General features: G+C 43.0%; 1 protein-coding gene across 1 annotated transcript in view; it reads left to right on the top strand.

Annotated features, from left to right (window-relative positions):
- Positions 1-18864, top strand: part of AGPS (alkylglycerone phosphate synthase) — a 63147-nt gene that overhangs the window by 36132 nt on the left and 8151 nt on the right. The window contains exons 11-19 of the mRNA XM_015422447.1: positions 2885-3012; positions 4677-4728; positions 6924-7000; positions 8307-8419; positions 11368-11437; positions 13947-14008; positions 14929-15018; positions 17176-17275; positions 18267-18324. Of these exons, the coding sequence (XP_015277933.1) occupies positions 2885-3012; positions 4677-4728; positions 6924-7000; positions 8307-8419; positions 11368-11437; positions 13947-14008; positions 14929-15018; positions 17176-17275; positions 18267-18324 (750 nt within the window). The remainder of the gene's footprint in view (positions 1-2884; positions 3013-4676; positions 4729-6923; positions 7001-8306; positions 8420-11367; positions 11438-13946; positions 14009-14928; positions 15019-17175; positions 17276-18266; positions 18325-18864) is intronic.

Genomic DNA, 18864 nt, shown 5'->3' with positions numbered 1-18864 from the left:
TAGAAAGCCAAATAGTTCTACAAAACTTAATACTACAGTAAGAGCTTAAAGATATATAAAATACTAATTACCTAATTATATAATAATTATAATTGAGATAATAATATTAACCATTTAATCAGTAAACCAATTTAACTATCATATTATTGCAAGTGAACCCACAGACTGATATTTCTCCTCTCATCCCCTTAAGAAAAGATTAATGTCAGGAGGCAAGGCCCACCTTCCGCCTGGTGGCCTCTGGGAAAAGGAAGCTGTGCTGGCATTGGCTAAGGTGGCTGCTGGAGTTGTTGCAATTCAGGCCTCTAAGCCCTAAAATAAAATAAAACCTTTTCAGTTCCTTCACAACTGGTTGGGGTTAGTTCTTTGTGGAACCTGGAGGGATCTTCCTAAGTTCCAATTATAATAGTTACTTGCAGACAGCAACCAAGTGAAAGTTGAATAACGAGGCTCGTGTACACAGTCTACAAGTGTACAAAAAATGAAGTTAATTTTGATAGTGTTAAAGCTCGATCTAGACCATAGTGCGTAAAAGCACCTTAATGCAGGGCAATCTCCATATGGTGTAACGGGCTGGTTTTCCCACAAACACTCTCTCCAGGAAGGGAGTGGGAAGCCTGCTGACACCTCCAACATGTGCCATTCATTTCATAGCCTACCCTCTCAAGAAAGGTGAGCTCTGACCACCCTAGCAATATGGGAGGCATGCAAGAGACCACCCATTTCCCATCGTGGCCTGGCACAGTGCCTGCTCACATGATGACGGGAGAATTCAGGTGCAGTGCAGCGGTCCTTGTGTGCATAGGCATTGGTCTCGATCCAGGATCCACCACAAGTGCATTTTGTTGAATATTCAGTCAGCAGTCCAAGTTCAGTCTTTACAAATTCCTACACACTCTTCTCAAACCCTTTACTGAGCTCTTCAGAATCTCACTTCAAATATTGAAGCCAACTCTTTTACTCTTATTAAGAGTAAGAGGTTAAAAAAATGTGATGGAGGGTTTCTGACAACTGGGTAACTAGGTTAGCTAGGTAATTGTCAACTGCTACCAGCAGGGGAGGTCATAGAATATTAGAGTTGGAAGGGACTTCCAGAGTCATCTAGTCCAACCCCCAATACAAGGCAGGAAATTCACAAATATCTCCCCCTCCACACCCACAGGATCCCTGGCCAAACCGGCCTGGAGAAAAATTGCTTTCTGATCCCAAAGTGGCAATCAGCATTTCCCTGGGCGTGTAAGAAAGGGCAACAAGAACTAAGCACTGAGCCAACCCTTTGTGCCCTCCTTCTCATGATCTTCCTAAGTTCACAGAATCAGTCTTGCTGTCAGATGGCCATCTAGCCTCTGTTTGAAAACCTCCAAAGGAGGAGAGCCCACCACTTCCTGAGGAAGCCTGTTCCACTGAGGAACCACTCTAACTGTCAAGAAGTTCTTCCAGATGTTTAGCCGAAAATTCTGCTGATTTAATTTCAACCTGTTGGTTCTGGTCTGACCTTCTGGGGCAACAGAAAACAACTCCGTACCATCCTCTATATGACAGCCCTTCAAGGTCCACCTAGGCTAACCTGTTCCCTTTTCTCTGAAGGCCTTTCTGCTTTTTTAACCAGGTATCTTTTCTGTTTGTATCCAGTCAACTGTGACTAGTGCAAACCTTGCAGAATGGGCCTTTTCCATCTCTTCTCAAGCTGTATCGTGCTGAACCCTCTGAAGGTTCTACGTATGGTGTTGACCCACACTAATAAGATTGGGGAGAGATGGTAAAGAAAGGATCTAGATTAGAAGGGAATCAGTTGAAAAGCATATGCTGGAAAACACACAGCACCAGCAGAAAGGCACTTCATCTGCAGTAAATGTTGATGGAATTCAAGCTATCGTCTCTGGTCTTCCAGCAAAAATACTAGAAGGCCTTTTTAGATGCTCTGTTTGATACTAACAATTGCAATTCAGGCATGTTCAGTGAAAATTCTAAATTTTTCTGTGACCAGAAAACAATTGGTGACAATACCTAGCGTGCTACATAAATCAATGGAAAAAAAAGATTCCCCCCTATTGAGCTGGGTTAGACTGCATTCCTCTTTTCTGAGTGCCTAAATATTAACCATGGCTTTGAGCTAATGCAGTAAAACATGTGTGATGAAATATTAGCCAAAGGCTTGGGTCCCATGGTAAGCCTTTGCTAAAAGAAGAACTTTCAGTCAGTGAAATGGGACTTTTCCCCTGACAGCCCAAAATACTTTCCCAAAAGGCCTCCCCTAGGTGATAGGACCCTCAGAAGCAGCATGATAGGCAAATTGGGTGCCTGTAGTGAAATCAACCCTAACTGTGTGACTGAACAACAACAACAAAAGTGAAAGAGAGGAACTGGCAAAAATCACCGTCTTTCCTTTGGCGGAAATTTACCATGGGACCCAAGTCAAAATATGGCATTCTTAGATTATGGTAGCATTAATCTTGGATTATAGTTAGTCATGCCCGCCACATGACCACGGAAACATCTTCGGACAGCGCTGGCTCTTCAGCTTTGAAACGGAGATGAGCACCGCTACCCTAGAGTCGGATTCAACTGGCTTTCGAGCAAGGGAACCTTTACCTTTTTATAGGTACCTTATATCTATTGCCATATTTGGTCTCTGGAGCTGGAGTGTTCCTGCAGTCAGAAACATAATTATCACCCTTTCAGAAGTATACGATAATTGTGTACAACTGTTTGGAATTCTGGAATATCAAAGTGTTCCTCAAAAAATGGACTAAACCCAAAATTTTGAAACCTAATTTAACCAGTATACCTTCAAGTATTCTGTATTTGCCTATGAAATCATAGAGCAGTTTTGTAAATCTTTTAACTGCTGCAACCAAATAATGATTTTCCTCTTTTTATAAAGGAACCCTTGGAGTGGTAACCGAAGTCACAATAAAAATCCGACCGGTCCCTGAATACCAAAAGTATGGATCTGTCGTATTTCCAAACTTTGAGAGAGGGGTAGCCTGTTTAAGAGAAGTAGCAAAGCAGGTAAAGTAAACCTCTTCAAGTATCTTTTTATCTGGTGTTCCATTGAACTTTTCCAGAGAAAAATAGCAGTATCTGAATACTTTCACTAGGGGGCGAGCTCTGGTCTGCCTGCTTCTCTTTAGGGTTGAGAAATGGGTTGAAAGGAGTACTACCCCGTTCATCTTCTTGGAAATTGGCTATGCATTCATACATTAACTTAATGCTACAGTCCTGTCTTTCTGTAACTTGTGTCCTAAGCTCTTTAAAAACGGAGGTTATAACTGTGCAGCTGGGAGAGTTCCAGTTGGTTTGAATGCACTTTTTAGATACTGTCAGCACTGCCTAGTTGCCTGCTTCCAGAGCTGAAGTTAGACCTCTTTAAAAGTATTATACGCCTTTATTCCCAGAGTGTTTTTCAGCTGTTCCTCTTCTCAGTGATCTGGAGCTGCAAAGAGGAGGAGTAGATGGGGACAGGCTGATCTAGATTACTGAGAAGGCCGCCCTGCCTTGGGAGGAGGGCAGGGAGCTGGCAGCCAGCAGCAAGTTTAGCCAAGTAGCCCCTGCCCCATTGACTCAGCTTTCTCCCAGGGCTATTACTGAGCCCTGGAAGTAGATCAGTTGTTGACATCTATGTTTGGGTGTATCCGTGTACTTCCTGCGCAGCGGGTAGGCAGGTAAAGTTTATTAAATACGGTATTTTAAACCTATGTTTGGTGTAGTGGTTAAGTGCATGGACTCTAATCTGGGAGAACCGGGTTTGATTCCCCACTCCTCCACTTGCACCTGCTGATGTGACCTTGGGTCAGTCACAAGCTCTGGCACAGCTGTCCTTGAAAAAGAGCAGTTTGTGTCAGAGTTCTCTCAGCCCCACCCCCCTCACAGGGTGTCTGTTGTGGGGAGGGGAAGGGAAAGGAGTTTGTAAGCCGCTCTGAGACGCCAAGTGAAGGGCGGGGTATAAATCCAATCTCCTCTTCTTCTTCTCTATAGGGATGTTTCTCAGAATACAATGATTCCAGTCTGGTACATGACAAACTTAAATGGAGTGATTTAAAATCACTTCCCTTCCTTTCAATGCCATAATTAAAATTATCCCTCAAGGACTCAGTGCCTGTTTTATTTTGTGCCAATGAACTGCTCAGAGTAGAACTGCCTATACAAACGTACTGAATATGTTTACGCCCAAGGGCAGAACATGGTGTAATCCTTTAACCCATGTTTCAGTGACCTAAGCAGCAGTTCCCATGTGTTTGTAATAACAGCCCTACATTTTGACTCAAGTGTACCTGGGATGGTTGTCTGTTTTTATTATTAAATTTAACAGTCCAGATTATTTTCACTATTTTTAAAGAGCAAAAAAAATATTTCTGTTCAAAAATGAAAACTGTGAATCGATAAAGATGGACTGTATACGAGGCAAGGCATAGCTGTGAAATGTAAACTTATGGAGGTGGGAATCCAACATTCTCAAAGGCTGCATATAAAAGTACATTATGAAAGACCACATTTTGACTGGATGTGATATAATGCACTTTTTACACACCACATTTTGTCTTCTGTAATGTCTGCTGCTGCACAGAATTCTGTAGAAGTCAGTGTTGAGGTGTTAGAGTGAATGCATGGGAGATATTCTCAGTAACGTTTTCTTAATTTAATTTTCTCTACTGATTCACAATTTGTCTGTTCAGAGATGTGCTCCTGCATCCATTCGCCTTATGGACAATCAACAGTTCCAGTTTGGTAAGTTTTTATTTATTTGCTGTTTGTTTTTGTGGTTTTACATCAAACATGAACTGGTCCGATACTTTGGCAGGCAGGGGCCAGTGCAGACATCCCTTAATTACAGGGGAAGGGATTGGGAACAGGATGTTGAGGCCTTTCTCCCTTCTAGGCTTACCATTTCTCCTGTTGCATCTGCATATGGCCCTTCTGAGGAGGTCAGTTCCCAGAGCCCAGAAGTCTCAATTAACTGGTTAAACTTATTTAAATCTTATGACAAAAAGGGAGACCATTCCCAACTGCATGTTCGTTGCAATGTGAAAAAATACTGAGTTCAAGAAAGACACATCTTTAAAATATTTATCGGTAGGAAGCTGTCATACATCTACAAAAGAACTAGCAGCATAGCAGCCCAAAAGTTATCTCCTATTTGTTGATGGGTTTCTTTTCTCCATCTCCAAAAATCCCTCTCCCTTTTCAATATACAAAGCTTGTTGTTATCTTCCAACTCCGTGGCAATCTGTTGAGCCTTGATTCTCAGGAAAGGAAGTTGGTATCAGACAGTATAGGACACTTGGGCTCTGCACAGCCAATAAAGAATGCAAACACCTGAGACCCCAGTGTAACTTTTGGTGTTCCCCAATTCAAGACACCAAAGTTATTCTATATCGTTACAAGTACAAAGTAACCTCATGCTAACCAAACCGCTTTTGAAAGTGGAGGGTCCTAACTTGTTAAGGCGGAGGGATCTGAAGTACAAAGAAGACAGTAAAATTCCAGTGGGTCTTTGGATCCCAGTCTGTCTGCTCTGATGCCAGTCCAAGACCCTGACTCCTCAGCCTTTTGGGTCAAGATTTCAGGGGGGACGATGAGGCGATTGGCAGCAGGGTCTTGATTCCGTAAAAGGGTCGACGTGTGGCTGGAATTAGTCTGCTTTTCAGGTGGAGAGAGAACAGTAAGGGTATTTTCATATATGCCCCAGCCTCTCAAACCATTTGAAATAAAATTCAAAATTCATTTAAAGTCATATAATAAGATCAGGACTGCAGCATTTACAGTGCCATTCTAGTCAGAGTTGCACCCTTCCACGTTCATCGAAGTCAACTGCATTAGAAGGGCGTAACTCAGCTGTTTAAAAAAACCCTTTTGCCTCTTCCAAGGTGGTGCCTACTATGATACACGTTGACAAAGATCTAAAAACTGCGTTATTTCCCTTTGCGGCTAGTGATTTACTCCTTCGCTGGGTCCTTCTTTAATCAATTAAAGCTCCTGCAGTTACTGGTCTAGGATTGTCTTAATTAGGTGACAGCCTTAAAAACAAGCAGTTGAAAAAGTGCCAGAAACAAGATGCCATGAAACATCAGCAGTTGCACTAGCCAGCTCATGTAAACACCATCTGGAATCCTTTTGGGAATGCAGAGTAGGCTGAGGGAAGTAGGTGTTTGGCTCAAGATGATCATACCAACCCTCCATTGAGAGTTCATGAGTTGGAAGTAGGAGCGGCAAACAGGAAAGCTTTGGGGCGTGTCTCCAGCCACATCAAGTCTTTATGTTCCCGGAAGTCAGGAGCTGCTCAGAACGCAAAGGGTGTGTTGGGGGGTCTACAGTAAGAGCAGGGGAAACAGCTTAAAACATCCCCCCCCCCCGCCCCGGCATTCTGTCTTTGGAACTGAGTGGTAGGATAGAAGCCACTGTGTAAGACGTACCCTGGTCAGACTATGGGGGCAGCGGGAGTTAAAGGTGGGGAACACACTTCACTCTCCTTCAGTCCTGTCAGCCAAAGTTAGATTTTTGTTGTTGTTCAGTCGCACAGTCAAGTCCAACTCTTCGTGACCCCATCCCTTCGTGACGCCTGTCATGTGGTGGAAGGGTCAGGCTCTCCATGTGGAAGAGATAACTACAGTGATTCCTTTTTTTGAACATCTGTGCAGCCCAAGATTTAGAGTTTTATAGCTATATTGTGTTTGCCAGTGTTTTACAGTTATGTAAAAGTGTATATAGTTAGCCTTAAATCCCTTGCAACAGTGCCCACAGTCCAGACTGGGACAAGTTGAAGCACTTTCTGCTTGAGCCTACAGAAAAGGGTATTTGCTCTCACCTTACGTTAATGGGAATCTCTTGTTGTTCGGAAGTAGAACTCTTACCAGAATCCAGGTTTGTATTGTTAATATTTGCTGTCATCTTACAATTTTTTTCTTTTTCTACCCCCTGCCAAGGACATGCTCTTAAACCACAGGTTGCTTCCATTTTTACATCACTTTTGGATGGGTTGAAAAAATTCTACATCACAAAGGTATTTTATTTTAGTCTCATTTTATGTGTGTGTGTGTGTGTATCCTCACTCATGCTAACCCTTATAGGATTAATTGATGGAGTGAGCTCCCATCTCTGGTTCCAGCTCCTGCCAACCTAGCAGTTCGAAAGCAAGAAATTGCAAGTAGATAAATAGGTACCATTTCGGCAGGAAGGTAACAGCGTTCCGTGCACCTTGGTGTTTAGTCATGCCGGCCACATGACCACGGAAATGTCTTCGGACAGCGCTGGCTCTTCGCCTTTGAAACGGGGATGAGCACCGCAACCCTAGAGTCGGATTTGACTGGCATTCGAGCAAGGGAACCTTTACCTTTAGTTAAATCTTAAACCCACACAGAATGATATTTAGCATTCTCCCGAGCGCTAACCACACTTGTGCAGAAGGAGAATTTTACGATGAAGTTTAAACCAGGTATCTGACGTCAATAGCATCCCTCAGATATTCAAGCTAGCAGTGGCCAGATGAGTTGGATGCCCAGTAGGTCAAGTAAATTGCTTAACTATGTGTTCATTGATAAAAACTGGATGAAGCAAGCGCACATTTCACCCAGGTAGTCAGCCGTATTGGTGTGAAGCAGTAGAAACAAATTTAGAGTCCAGTGGCACCTTTAAGACCAACAAAGGTTTATTCAAGGTATGAGCTTGTGTTTGAAAAAGCGTGCCTTGCACACGAAAGCTCATACCTTGAATAAACTTTTGTTGGTCTTAAAGGTGCCCCCCGGGCTCTAAATTTGTTCTACACATTTCACCTCTTACTGCTTGTTTGTTGCCCCTCATCCCAGACAAACCTTCAAAGTACGCCTCAAACAGGACTGGATATGATCTCAACTCTTTGTCGTGAACATTCGCAGAGAAATGGATGTATTACACACACAAATACTTTTTATTTCCCCTGCTTTGTGCTCCAACTTTTTTTTTTTGCCGTCAAATAGCAGCTGACTTATGTCAACCCCTCACAGAGTTTTCAAGGCAAGAGACATTCAGAGGTGGTTTGCCATTGCCTGCCTCTGCAGTAGCAACCCTGGTCTCCCATCCAAATACTAACCAGGGCTAACCCTGCTTAGCTTCCAAGATCAGGCTAGCCTGTGCTATCCAGGTCAGAGCAATCCAGGTCATGGCCATCTAACATTTGCTTAAAATCTGCCACTTGTGGTATCAAACAGAAGTATGGTGGAAATGAACATATTGTTGCACTGTTATATTACTTAGAGGAAGATTAACTTGAAAAATGTCATTTTGCTGTACGTGTTACTTTTGTGTGACAAAGCTTGCCCCTCTTTCCGCAGTTTAAAGGATTTGATCCCAACCTATTATGTGTCGCCACCTTGCTTTTTGAGGGCAGCAGAGAAAAGGTCCTTCAGCACGAAAAGCAAGTTTATGATATCGCTGCAAAATTCGGGTATGACCTGAGGATTTTACCTTCTGATACTACTTATCTGAAATATCCAAAAGCTTTGTGCAGTTACGAGTGGGAATTGGTCTTTGATGAAAGTCATATGGTTTTCAGTAACATAGGACCATTTCAGAAAGTCAGCATGAAGTCATAGAAATGAGCAGAAAAATGTCATTGCCTAATGGGTAGAAATGTAGCTGAGAAGATGAAACCAATAAATTTGCTTTTTGGGGGGGCACACACTCTTCTGGGGGCTTGCAATGAGAAGAAAATATGAATTTACCACTATAATACTTTGAAATATTTTCCCCTCCCTTTCCATCCTAGCATCATTGACTAACAGTCAATAAAATACTATGAAATAGACAATAAAAGTAAATACCTAAATGAAGAATGAAGTTGTGGCTGTTGAGAAGCCTTTCCTTTTGCCTCCAAATAAGGCAAGGAAGTTTTGTGACATTAAACAAGCTGGTCCTAACCTGGTGAAGGAAATCCGTGTTTTTTAGATTGAAGGCATAATACTGTGCATTATTGACCAGAGCTGCAACTGGAGCGAGCCTGTTTTTAAACGGAAATTGTCTTTAATCAGCAGGGCTTGATTGATTATCTGTACCCCACCTCCTGTCACTGATTGCTCTGTGCTGCTAGAAAGGAACAGAAAACATTTCACTTCAATAACAAACTGAGTAATGATAGTGTGGTTTGTGTCCATGTGGCTTGATTGATTATGGGGGCTGATCAATGAAACCACCGGGTGAAGACGTTGCCCGAGCCACAGCTTTATTTCCCGTTTAAACAAATTATTCATCAAGTAACTGTTGCTGTATAAGTGACTTCCTTTTTTGCAAGTGAATAGAAGTTCGCTACCCTTAACAATTTGCAGTGCTTGATATTGTATAGAAGGGCCAAAATGTTCTTTCATAAATGTAGTCTTGATAGGGGGGGACGGACGGACAACAATGGAAGTAAACTACCTTCTGAAATGTGCAATTGTTTATTGATGTTTGTGTGCATTTTTTTAACCGCTTTGCAGTTAGGAAGACGAAGGGAGGAGTCAGGGCAGGCAGCTGCCTGTGGGTTGAATCCAGGAGTGCTTCCAAAGGTGGAAGGACTTCTGCCTGCTGAGTACGGCTTTCTCACATCCCTCCTCCTGCTGCAGGCCAAATTGCTGGGGGTGTGTAATTTGGGGCTACAACAGGAGGTGAGGAAGTCACACACTGTAGGCAGAAATCCTTCTGCCTGCAGAAATGCTCCATTGGGTCCAAGCCAATATTTTAAGAGGTACTGTCTCTTCAAGGCAGAATGAACTCTTAAGCCAGCCATAAAGCCTGTCCCACTTAGCAGTTGTTTCCTGAGACTGGCTGCCTCTGCATTCTTTGTTTTTCTGACAGTGGAAGAAAGCACTGCCAGAAACCCAAGAAGCCTGTTGTGTTCTCTGACCATGACTATCTGTAGCCATATTGAGCTACATGTCCAGCTAGCTGTTAGAGGTCCTTCTCCCTCCAGGTCCCCAAAAATGTAATAAAGATATATGGAGATAGCCAATCCAAACTCACTTGAATTGTCTGTGTGGCCAGCAGTGCAGTTTTGCCCCTTGGCCTCAGGCAAGCAGGGCGGGTAACAAACTGCAAACCTACTTTACAGTGCTTGGAACTTGATTTTATGGTTATCCTGATTTTTATGGCTAAATATGTGAAATGCATTCTTGCTCCTTTCATGGAAGTCATCTCCTTGGCATCAGGAAGTCTGTTTACTTACGATCTTTTCCCACAAGTCCCAAGTTTGTAAAGAATTGAGAGATTGTTTTGCTCCTGTTAGTTGCTAGCAAATAGTAAAGTCTCTCCCCTACTCCCATCTCTTGCTGTCCCAGTGACCTACTTTGTTCTCTACTAAATTAGTTAAGAAAGCGAAGTCAGCCAAGCACACCAATTGTCCTTTAAAAAAGAGAAGCAAAGAAAAACCTAAGAGGTTATATTCAGAGGTTCTGCTTCCACTTTTGTTACACGCACACACAAATTATTACTAGGTATAATTGTAACTTGTATGCAAATATAAGATGACCCCTCCTTTTTATTACATAGCGGTGGAGAAAACCTAGTCTTGGATTTGGGTAAATACTGTTTTCAGGTCAACAGGAGGCACAGTATTTTCTAATAAAAGTGTGCAGTTTGAGGTATAAAATAGTTGGCAGGATAAAGCACTTTAGAGAGAGACCTTGTGTGCTTTGTTTTAAAAAAAACTTATTTAAAAAACAGAATTGTCGTAGTACCGAAATGCTGCTTGTTACAAGGATATAAGTGCTTGCTGTATGGGATGTGTCATCCCCCCCCCCCATATTCTTCCAATAAAACAACACATGTGCTCCTCAACTAAAGAACAGAGTCTGCAAACCTATAATACTCGACAGGCTCTCCGTTTCCATGATGCCTTTTGGAATGGAGATGAACAGAGACTTTGTGTGTTGAGGCAGAAGTTTTGCATCTTAGTACTGAAGTTAAGCAAAGCAATATTAAAGGGTTATTACAATATAAATGTTGTAATTATATGATTGTTATCCCACTGTGGTCAGTTCTCTTTGTCAGGTTTTCTGTCATATTAAAATTACTGGGATGGGTTCCAGGTCCCATGAGCAGACTTTCCTGCTGCAGCCCAATGAGCCCACTGAAATTCTGCTCCCAAGGATCAGGGGACAAACAACACGGGGTGGTCATAGTGGGAGGGGGAAATGGGCAAAAAAGGTCCCCCTTCCTCAGCCAACAGAAGTTCTATTATCCTAGCATAAGTGGTGGCAGAACAACATCTTTGAGTCCATCCCGATGCATCCCAGACTGAATTTCTGGATCTGTCCAGATGTCTTGGTTTGAATCCTTCTTGCTGTGTGTTGACTGTTCCATGTCGCAGTTATTATTTTGTTGTGTTCTACACTGATGTTTTATTGCCTTTTCAAATTGTAGGGGTCTGGCAGCTGGAGAAGACAATGGGCAGAGAGGCTACATGTTAACGTTCGTCATTGCTTACCTTCGGGTGGGTGTCTCGTTTTTTAAAAAGACTTTTTGTCTGTGTGTGTAACTTTTTATGTGTGCCTAAGATGCACATTCTCCTGCGGAAACATCCACGTTTCTGTTTAGAGCTCTTCTGCTAAGGAGACTCTTTAAGATAGAATTGCTTCAGTACTTTCACATACCTTTTAGCAGGGCTCTAGTCGGGGGGAAGCTCTCAGGTACGGAGCTCCGGAAGAGAACCTCTAGGGGGCGGGGCGGTCACGTGGTGAAGCCCCGCCCCCTTCTTTACCCCGCCCTCTGCTTCGATCCTCATTCCGTTTGGGAATGAGGATGAAGCAGGAGGGTAAGTAGCCGGGCCTTCTGACACACTTCCGGTGATGTCAGGGGGTGTGGCCTTCTGTCACTTCCGGTGATGTCAGGGGGCGTGGCATATGCAAATAAGTTATGCTAATGAGTTATGCTAATGAGCTCCGGCAGCTCTTTTTCTACAACAAGACCCCTGCCTTTTAGGCATTGCAGCCAATGCTCCCTCTAAACTGTGGAGTCTTGTGAGCAAAAATTCTACTTTGTGGGCTACTGGCATTAAGGTTGTGAGAGCAAGCAATTTGGCTACTGCATAAATTTGCTCTCGAGCCATCCTTTCTGAGCTGAGACAAAGATGTGTGAGCCGGAGGCTAAAAACTGTGAGCTAGCTCACACTAACTCAGCTTCGAGGGAACACTGATCGCAGCTTCGATCTGGACGAGGGTTCTAAGAGAGGAGATCAGACGGCAGGCTTTCAATCTCACAATAGACATTAGTTTGGTGGGCAGTTTTTTCCTCATTGTCAGTTGCATGGTTTAGCGCTAAAATGGAACCACAAGAGGCAGTCCTGGGGGAAGGTATTACAACAATCCCTGTATTAATCCTACCAGTCCAGCTAACTCGCAACTAGAACGGTGGGTGTTGGCACCATCCTTGTGACATGTGGGTGCCAAGCTTACTGAATTGCCCTAAGGAATAGCTAAGGGTACAAAGTAAGGAGCAATATTGCACTTCCTGTCTCTTTCGTCGGCACCTGGTATTTTTGGCCACTGTGTGACAGAGTGTTGGACTAGATGGGCCATTGGCCTCATCCAACATTGGCTTCTCTTATGTTCTCATGTTCTTAAAAGGGAGGATGGTGCACCTTTGCCCTCTCCTCACTGCAGCCTACTTAATCTGCCTGTTATGCCATGCAGGTCCCGTGGCTTGAGGAGTCCTGGGGGGAAGCAGGGAAGATTTGTGATCCTTGTGTGAGGGGGGTCAATGGATCCACATTGTGACAGGTCTATGCGATTTGCTGTCCTAGACTTGCCTCCTTCCCCTCCAGAGGCAGGCTCAGGTCATTAACTTGTGTTGAAGCACCAGGAGTGGGCACCTCTGGAGGTGGGTAGTTAGTCGTACATACAGAAGAAAGAAAAATGGAAAATATGCCTCATCTATGAGAAGTTTGGGAACAATAAGCTATTTGCAGAAACACTTTTGTATCCGTGCAAAGCTGATAGGGATGAAAGTTAACAGAGTGTCGTAATGTTCCCTTCTGGATCTAGGGTTGCCAAGTATATCTTCGCCGGGAGCGGGGGGCTCCCGGCTGGCGTCTTTTGTATGCGTGCGTGCGCCGCATGCACGTCACCCGGAAGTGACGGGAGGACGCCAGGCACGCTGGGGGCGGGGCCACAGCCATACAAGGGAAAACCATAGAGTTTTCCCTTGTATGGCTGTGGCCCCGCCCCCAGCATGCCCGGCGTGCCCACGTCACTTCCTGGTGATGCGACCGCCGGGGTGGAGTTCCCCCCGGGCCTGATTCCGCGGTGGCGGAAATCGGGCCTCCAAAGCGGGGGGTTACCCGCCCCCACTTGGCAGCCCTATCTGGATCCCATGACGAATGGTTTACTTCATGCATGAACTCTATCTTGTTGGTTACCATGTTTGTATAAATGAGGAACTATTTTTGTTTATATGGGGAAAAGCTGTAAATTGTATTGGGAGTTTCATTGCAAAGTTTAGAAACATCAAAAACGAAACAAAACCCAACCCAGAAACAGGCTGTTTACCACGCTTACATGCAGCATTAAGAGTAGCTGAGTATTCAGGAGATCAGAATTCATTTGGTAATTTTGTTATCCATTTGTTATGCAAATGAAAATAATTAATTTGGTGTTTCCCAGGAAGAATATGGTCCATCATCCCAGGGATCACTAAAAATTACCTGTTACTTTCTCCTAATTTAAAATAACTTGGTCTTCATAGCATGTCTTCCTTCCGCCCAGTGCCCGAAGGTGAAAGGTGCTAGGACCATTTGTTGATCTAAGTATTTCAGATTTAGCTGTGACCTCTGTGATATTCTCTTGACAAATGTAGGTTGCCAGAAGTGTAAACAGGTTGCTTTAAAATAGTGTTGTAATTATGCATAGTGATGCACAAAACTAATAGCAGACAAAGCCTATAGATTTACAATAACCTTTAGGAATACTAACCTGAAACTTTTTCTTCCCGGTTACTGTAAACAGGACGTGGGTATGGATTATTATTTAATAGGAGAATCGTTTGAGACATCCGTTCCTTGGGATAGGTAAGAGGATTGCTTTTTGTCTCAGATTTAATGTTCTAATGTGGCAGACGTTCTCTGGCATAGCAAAACATCACTAAGTGTTCTAGGAAACAGGAAGATGGCCTGTTTGAAGCCTGCTTTAGCAATAGGAGTTATCTTGTGTTTTAGTTGCATTAAAACGTTCAGTTCTATTTAAGAACCCATTATAAGAATGAAACACTTGATAGCTAATTTTTCAACCTTTGTGACAAAAATAACGAAGAGTCAATAAAGATAAGTTGCAAAATGGTTTACTGTAGTAATTTCTGTAGAAAATTTTCTATTATCGCTCACACGTTTTTGGAATTCCAGTTCCTCCCGTGATCTCTCATTTTTGGCTTCTACAATTTTTCAACCTTAGCACTGGTCAGCGAATGAAATGCTTCCTCCGTTCCGTCTTCCAGAAACCATTCCAATCGATCTCTCTGGCTGGTCCTATAACACTAGGAGGAACCTCACAAACATATTTGTCGTTCATGTGGAATGTGAAACTCCAGAATAATTTCCTGTGTTGTGTTCAGGATTTGAGAGAAGTGTGCTTCCGCATTTGGTGAAGTGTCCTCTTATGTGTTAGACCATTTCAGCTCTGAAAGTACATGGTGGTTTCTTGAACCAACTCAGACGTGTATTTACTGAATGTTTAATCTTCCAGCCCAATCATTTTCAGCCCATATCTGACCCAGGCCATCTGTACCACATGCAGGGGTGCTGTGGAGTCGGACTATCCAGCAAGGGAATTAAAGCTAAATTGAAGGAGCTGTCTACACAGCACTGTTACTAGGTACAAGCCTGCAATCAGGGGTAAAGTCCTGACAGAAGAGGGGGATATTTTGGAGCCCAAAGAGAGAAAACGGTGCAAAGAGGATCAGTACTTGTTTCTCAACTTCCTTCTTCTTTTTCAGGGTTCTAGACCTCTGCAGAAATGTAAAGGAAAGAATAGTAAAAGAATGCAAAGAGAGAGGTGTTCAGTTTCCACCTTTTGCTACCTGTCGGTAAGGCTCAGTTCTTAATGGCCTCTCCCTTTGTAGTGGAATAGATCAGTAGTGGAATGATGCAGTAAAACTGTCCGGTCAATGCGTTGTAGAGAATGGCAGACTAGGCTCTGGGAGACCAACGTTCAAATCCCCGCTCTGCCATGGAAGCTGCTGGGTGACCTTGGGCCAGTCACGCGCTCTCAGCCTAAACAGCTTCCCAGAGTTGTTATGAGGATAAAATGAAGGAGAGGAGAACAATGTAAACCACTTCAGAACCCCCACTGGAGAGAGGAGGGGGGTTATAAAGGAAGTAAGTAAACTAATTAAAAGATAGGATGTGAGTTCAGCCCTCCTTGCTTTTGGTTTTCTAAGTTTATAACGTGTAATGGGAAAACTTCATTTTATGCTGCTTTCATCCTGTTGTTTTATTTGTGGATTCTGTCGCTTTCCTGAAAAACACGTTTTCTGTCTTAAGGTGTTTCAGGGGTATACTGATAGTATACTGATGCACCGAGAAAGCAGGTTATTATCCTTTACTTCATTTATGCCCCGCCTCTCTCCCCAGTGGGGACCCAAAGTGGCCTCCCATCTTTCTCTCCTCCATTTCATCCTCACAACAACCCTGTGTGGTAGGTTAAGCTAAGCGTGTATGACTGGCCCAAGGTCACCCAGCAAGCTTCCATGACAGAGTGGTGATTCGAACCTCTTGTCTCCCAGATCCTAGTTTGATACTCTGAGTTCTACACCACACTGAAGTTCTGATAACGCATAAAAACAGCTTTTTTGTGTGTACATGAATTTACTTTTTGCTATGTTAAAATATCCTGTTGAGGACTGATCAGATGTTCACTAGTCAAGTGCCTTAAGTAGGAGGTTATAAAATAAAATGTTATCTAACAAGCCATATTCATGTTGTTGTATGAACATTCTGGAAATGCTAGCATTGCTTTAAGGAAATTTAATATATCAGATAAATTTCAATTTAGGGGAAATCTTTTCTACATATTTCAGTCTGCCTCTTTGGTCAAATATTCTGAAGTCGCATGTAAATAAAATAAAGGGAACCTATCTTTTAAACTGTATAAAAAGGCACCCAGCAATGGCTACAATTAAGGCTCTGGTCGTAGAACAGTAACTTCAGGACCAAGTGCCCAGGTTATCGTACGCCATGGTTTTCAGAATTATTTAGGAAAGCTGAAACTGTGAACCACTCTGTGCTTTCAAACATTTATTTTGAACATATGGAAGATATTAGGGAATTTCCAAAGAGTAATCCTGTTCGAGTTGTGTTGACGAAACAGAACTTCCACCCCACAGTTTGTTCCTCGTGTGCAGACCTTCATTATCACCAGACTATATTACACTTTCCATAGCATCGTACCTTTTCCCCATGGTTTGACTAATAGGATCTAAAAGTTTTTGCCTTTCTAATTTTGTTTTAATCGATTAGCCACAGTCTCCATAAAAATACACCCAAAGCCACCTCTGTGCTAAAGATAGATTTACCAAATATCCTCCTTTTTTGATGTCTGTCACCTTTTGGACTCTTTAAAAAAAACACTGATGAAAATGTCCTCTTTTTGGGTTGGAAGGCTAGGAATTTGCCTACCTAGTAGCAGTTATCACAGCTTAAATAGGGATATTTAAAATGAGATTTGTCATAGTGATCACTTGTTTGAAATAGACAGTCTGGAAATATGTTCCCTTTTTTGCTTTTCAAAACAGGCAATCCCTAACTAAAGCTGTTACATATTTATTTGCACGTTCAGCCTGTTTCTTACTGACTTGTTTAGCGTTTCTAGTCTGCCTTTCCATCTGAAGAACACTCAAGGCAATGTACAAGATAAAAACCAAAAGAAAATTGCAATATGACACTAAAAATTCAGGAATAAAACACAGAGCACTAAGGACTGTTAGATACTTTCTGTGCCATACACCTTTCTGTCATTCTAACTTGGATTTTTTGTGGGCTCATGGAGAACTTAGGGCTAGATCCAAGTGATCTCTCTCCCTGTTTTGGGGAGGAAGAGTGTTCCAGGGTCCTTCTTCCACTGGAGGAAAGTACTCCCATTAGTGGAAATGGAATCTTTGGATCCAACAGTTCTGTGCTCCATCTTGAGAACTAGCTTTTATTCAGAGTACTGTGGTATATCTAACCCTTTTTTTAAACGACAGGGTGACGCAGACCTATGATGCTGGTGCATGTGTGTATTTCTATTTGGGCTTTAACTACAGAGGAATAAGCGACCCTATTCATGTTTATGAAGAAATTGAGGTAAGGTACCTACGTGTCACTCTCATGTTATTGATAAGTAATTGTGGTAATAGAGCAATATGCATGACCCCAGAATACAGATCAAAAAAATTTCCACAGTGCGGCCATGTATAGATAGGAGGGATTTTTCTACAAATCTGGGGGAAACCTTGGGTTTGCAGAAAAATCTGAGAATGAAAAAAGAGAGAGTATTTAAAAACAAAAACCACAGCCAGAAAAGGGGGGGGGGGTGTGATCTTGTGAGTTGTAGCTCAGCTGCCATTTTGTGGGTTGCTTGGGAACCCCATAAACATTGTTGAAGGTGTCCATGGCCACCACTGACAAGGAAAAATAAGGCAGCAGGGAAGGACGAGAAAGGCAGTGAAAGCAGGAAGGTACACTAGGGAAGGGGGAAGGCAGTGGCAGAGAGGGAGGGGGCATCTCCCACCTTGTACTCCCCACCCTTTTGGTAAAATCATGGGACACAAATCCATGAGTGGTTAGTATCAGACACTGGTTTAAACTGTTACGATTAGCTTCATATATGTGCAATGCTTAATGGTATGCCATCCATTAAGGTTCATCCTCTTCAGGTAGAGTCTGTATCTTAGCCAGGATTTGAAAACAGTCAACAGTGGGAGGGCTTCTAATGTCCTGGCCCCACTGGTGGACCTCCTGATGGCACCTGGTATTTCTGGCCACTGTGTGACACAGAGTGTTGGACTGGATGGGCCTTTGGCCTGATCCAACATTATGTTCTTATGAAAAGTATTTCACCGGGGGTGGGGGGGTTCAGAAGTTTGAAAGCTTATCTCTCGATACAGGTAGTGTGCAAGATGGTAAAAGTTACCATCTCAGATGCTTATTAGGATTGCAGGCGGAGCCTTATTCTGCCAGGTATTGTAAACCTTGGTCGGCATCAGATTGCTAGCTCTAAGTGAATAAGGGGGGGTAATCTTGGTTGTTTCAGCCAAAACTGGATCGATGGATAATTTAGCTTTCTTTCTTTCAGAGTGCAGCTAGAGAAGAAATCCTTGCTAATGGAGGGAGTTTGTCACATCATCATGGAGGTACTGTTTGTGTCTGAACTCCCGCTTCTGCTTAACACTTAATTTTCTCTGGGGTGTTCCCAGATCCTGTTTTGGTGCAGCATGTCAGTCCTAGCATTGCTGCATTACTTTGCACTTCTAGCTTTTCTAGGACTTTTAAAAAGAAGGCTAGAGTTTTTGGTACTGGAAATGCTTACTTGGCTGGCTGTAGCAAGAACTGTTTACCACTGTGAGGCTGCAAAACCTGTCTTCATTGTAAGGTGGTCCCAAGTGCAGATTCTTGTTTTCATTTTCCTTCCTGTTGGGTGGTATTCATTCATTTCACTTATGTGGAAGGGTGCATGCTGAGATACAATTAGGGTAAGGAGTATAATTTTTGAAAACAGCTATTAAGCCTACTCCTATTTGTAAAACATGACTTTGGTTTACAGTTCCCAACTGCTTCAAATTTGAGAGGGGGAGGCCATGTTCACCTGGTTTGGATCTAAAGAAATCATGAGTGAAGAGGATCTTTGCCGCATCTGATTTCACCTGTCTACCTCCAAGTAGTCACTCTTGAGG

This window comes from Gekko japonicus, unplaced genomic scaffold, assembly GCF_001447785.1.
Source record: "Gekko japonicus isolate JY-2015 unplaced genomic scaffold, Gekko_japonicus_V1.1 scaffold1172, whole genome shotgun sequence".
NCBI classification, from domain to species: Eukaryota; Metazoa; Chordata; class Lepidosauria; order Squamata; family Gekkonidae; genus Gekko; species Gekko japonicus.
The sequence above is the reverse complement of the archived record's forward strand: the minus strand, read 5'-3'. Positions and strand labels throughout refer to the sequence as shown.